We start from the raw sequence: 3,479 nt of genomic DNA, 5'->3' as shown, positions 1-3,479 counted from the left end.
TATTGTTGTGGAGTCAGGCATTGTTGGTGTAGTCTCTATTGCTACTGCTTCACTCTCAGTCCCTGTTGCCTCACTTCCAACTGTCACTACATCATTTCCCGTTGTTGCTGTATCACCATTGACTCCTTCTACATCACCTCCAGTCGCTGCAACGTCTACTTCAAACGTCTGTTGTTCAACAGGAAGCTCCTCTTTCATTTCCTCTATCCCAATCAATTCCAACCAATTGTATCTCACTGTTTTCAATACCAATATCATCAGGTTGGACTTCTCGAGTGATTGTTGTTTCAGTAGTCATTTCATTCTCTTTAGGATTAGATTCAATTGTTGAAGGTTTTGGATTCTTCATATACTCATTATATCGTTCAATCAGCTCCTTCTTCGTTCCAGACCCAGAAAGTCCCAAATCCTTTAAAGCAGCACGAATCTTGGAAATAGGTAGTGTTGAAATGTCGATTTCTGACATGACCAATACGATTCTGACTTTGATTCTATGACTTCAATTCTATGCTTCCAACAATTTCCCATTGGATCCAATCGTTTCTATGTCTCTAGAATTGTTGTTTGTTTTGAAAATGAGAAATGAATAGAACCGCGGTTGTTTTGTGATTATGTGGATTAGATCAGTAAACGTGAAGCAAGAAGAATGAAGGTTTGAAATTGGTATCATTGACTTAGATTTAGTTTGTTATTGTGGTTTTGCTGCTTTCTACTGTGCTTTGTGGTAATCGTTTGGTTCTTTGTTTTGACGAATAGTTGAAGCTCCAAGTGATCTGAAATTGAACCTCGTATCAGGTTCATCCATCAGTATTTCTTGGAAATCTGTTCCTGGTGCTTCTTCGTATACTCTGTCGGTTGAACCTACACCAACCATGGCAAATGCCTACACTGTGACTACAGATTATGCTTTCATTGACGGTCTTGTTGCTGGTCAAGAATACAGTCTTCGTGTAAGTGCAAAGGTTGACGGTGTGAGTTCCTCCTTCTCGAGTGTTCTGAAAGTGACTCCTTCTGGTGCTCCTATTATCGCTCCTGCTCCTCGTGTGTTGTCCTTTGATGAGACTTCTGTAAGTCTGAGTCGTCATCATTTGCGTCATTACAACAATGGAAATGATTTCACATCAATTAAGGTTCAAGTGAAGGAGGAAGGAGGTTTCAGCAAGGAGTTGGAATTCCCCGTAAGTCTGAATGAGATGGAATAATACTTAGTACAGTCTCCCTCTGAAGATCACTGGTCTGACTACTGGAAAGACCTACTCCTTTGCCTGGCGTTTCGGTAATGCTAAAGGTATGCAAGAGACATATTCTCGTGAATCAGATACTGTAACACTACGATCTCCAAGTGAGTGATTATTGATGTCTGTAAGTGTAGCGGTTCCTGAGGCTCCTAAGCATATTCATATGAAGGTCGAGGATTCTTTGTTGAAACTCTACTGGCGTCGTGTGGAGAATAATGGCCGTCCCATACTGAAGTATACAGTACGTGTATCGGATCTAACTGGTCGAATACTGTTAGAGAAGGTATCCTACAAACCATTCATTGTCTTCCGAGATGTGACGACTTCAAATGGTTTGGCTGTACAAGTGAATGCAATGACAGCCGCTGGTCTTAGTGAATGGTCCCAACCTTATGTGTATTCACCTTCTACTCCTGCCGTGACGATTCAATCAGTGAGTGCATATGATGTGGTTGCCATAGTTCATTTGAATGTGACAGCTCCTGGTTCTCTCCTTTGTTCTTATTATGCTTCGAATGTTCGACCTGCATTTGGAAATCGAGAGGTTCATCATGCAGGGCATGCTCGAATGATGTTGGAGAATCTGATTCCTGAGACTGATTACACAGTAGAGTGTTCATTGCATGTGGATTCACTTACCACTCAGTCCAATAAGCAATCCTTCACAACACCTGCTCATCAGTCTTCTCATCTTGAAGTGACTGATGTAGAGCCATATTCGACTTTTGCTCGTATCTCTGTACGCAGTAATGTTCCTGGTATGGTTCATTGTATGCCCATGCGTAAACACTTTGGTCACAGTTCTCTCCGTTCTTTCAAAAGGATGGCTGAACATTTCTTTGTGCGTGAAATGAGAGAGAATCATTCATAGATAAAGGATTCAGGTGATGTTCACACATTCATTGCATCAAATCTACATCGTGGTAGTGAGTATCGTCTTCAGTGTATGATGGAACATGAATTGAATCATCTCCTCCATCAGAATCATCATGGCAGACATCTTGCAGAGAGTGGTACAGAGACAGAATTCACTACACTGAGTACATCCAGTAGGTCTGGAGGATGGATATAAGAACCAGTATCACAAGCACCTCGAGTTATTGCTGTATCTCCTGAAATCCAATCAGAAGTCCTTTCTCATAGTCTCATCACTCTGACATTTGATATGCCAATTCTGGCTGGTTCTGCTCAAATCTTTGTTGGAGATTCTCCTTGTAGTTCTTCTTTCAGTTCATGATTGCTAGCTACCACCACTACACCTGTCGATCTGGAAAGTTTTAATGGTTTATTTGCGACCTTCCATATGCCTCCTACACCTAGTGAGCGTCTTTATATCTATGTTCCTGCTGGTGCTGTGGTGTCGCAAGAGAGTCAAACAGCCTGTGAAGAGTATCGTTTTGCTCCACATATGTATTGGCTTTCTTCTCGTTCGTTTAGATTCATTCCTTCATCTATAGACTCTGAAGTCCTATGTGAGCTTGTATCCTCTATCGTACCTCGTTCACATGGTGTGGTCCGTTTCACTTGTTCATCAGATGTGGCTCTGAATACAGAATGTGAGGTCACAGTGAATTCTCGACGCTATTCGATCAATGATCTTCAGGTGTCAGGATCCTCTCTGGCATTACCTCTACAAGATACGCTCGAGATTGGAAAGAGTTATGATATGACCTTCGCACAATGTGGCATTCAGGCAGATAGTACCATCACTGTGTCTTCAGGTTTGATTGTTCTGTTGTATCTGATTCCCAGAGATTCCTACTCCTTCCCTTCTGGCTGTAGAACCCTCACAAAGCTTGTTTGCTGGTGAGCGATATCATTTCCAAATACAGTTTGATGGAGGTGTGAAAGTGGTATCGGGGAATACGGATGTGGTGACTCTTCTGATTGATGATGAAGTGGATACTCAAATCGTGGGTTCAGATGTGAAGGTGAGTGGAAGTAAGATTGAGTTCGATTATCAGGTCCCTGCAACTGCCGCTGGTAAGCTGCTATCAGTGAGTATGAAGAGTGAGAATAAGATATAGGTAAAATTGAATAAGAATACCTTGGAAGATGATATGAACCGAAGGCTTTCTGAATACCGTGTAACTCGTCCAATCACTTCTTCTTGTGGTCCTGCATATTTGCTAGATAATACTAAAATGGATGTGTGTAGATGCAGAAGGACAAGTACTCGCTGTGAGTGTAATTGCGGTGGACTTGGAGCATCACTTGAATATTAGTGAGATGTTATGTGAT

The 3,479-nt window shown here is 41.8% G+C and overlaps 2 protein-coding genes across 2 annotated transcripts; one reads left to right on the top strand and one right to left on the bottom strand.

Moving 5' to 3' along the window:
- Positions 1–41: 41 nt before the first annotated feature.
- Positions 42–466, bottom strand: JH06_5126 (hypothetical protein; the record flags this gene model as incomplete). Its single annotated transcript, XM_014669441.1, has 3 exons — positions 42–62; positions 91–203; positions 238–466. The coding sequence occupies 3 exons, from the start codon at positions 464–466 to the stop codon at positions 42–44; spliced, it is 363 nt and encodes a 120-aa protein (XP_014524927.1).
- Positions 467–582: 116 nt separating this feature from the next.
- Positions 583–3,463, top strand: JH06_5125 (hypothetical protein; the record flags this gene model as incomplete). Its single annotated transcript, XM_014669440.1, has 12 exons — positions 583–597; positions 623–652; positions 685–724; positions 757–1,178; positions 1,210–1,342; positions 1,373–2,079; positions 2,110–2,287; positions 2,318–2,455; positions 2,483–2,665; positions 2,696–2,959; positions 2,991–3,235; positions 3,266–3,463. The coding sequence occupies 12 exons, from the start codon at positions 583–585 to the stop codon at positions 3,461–3,463; spliced, it is 2,553 nt and encodes an 850-aa protein (XP_014524926.1).
- Positions 3,464–3,479: the final 16 nt, after the last annotated feature.

This window comes from Blastocystis sp. subtype 4 (genome assembly GCF_000743755.1).
Source record: "Blastocystis sp. subtype 4 strain WR1 chromosome Unknown seqid_0559, whole genome shotgun sequence".
NCBI classification, from domain to species: Eukaryota; class Bigyra; order Opalinata; family Blastocystidae; genus Blastocystis; species Blastocystis sp. subtype 4.
This window is presented reverse-complemented; position numbering and strand designations above follow the sequence as displayed.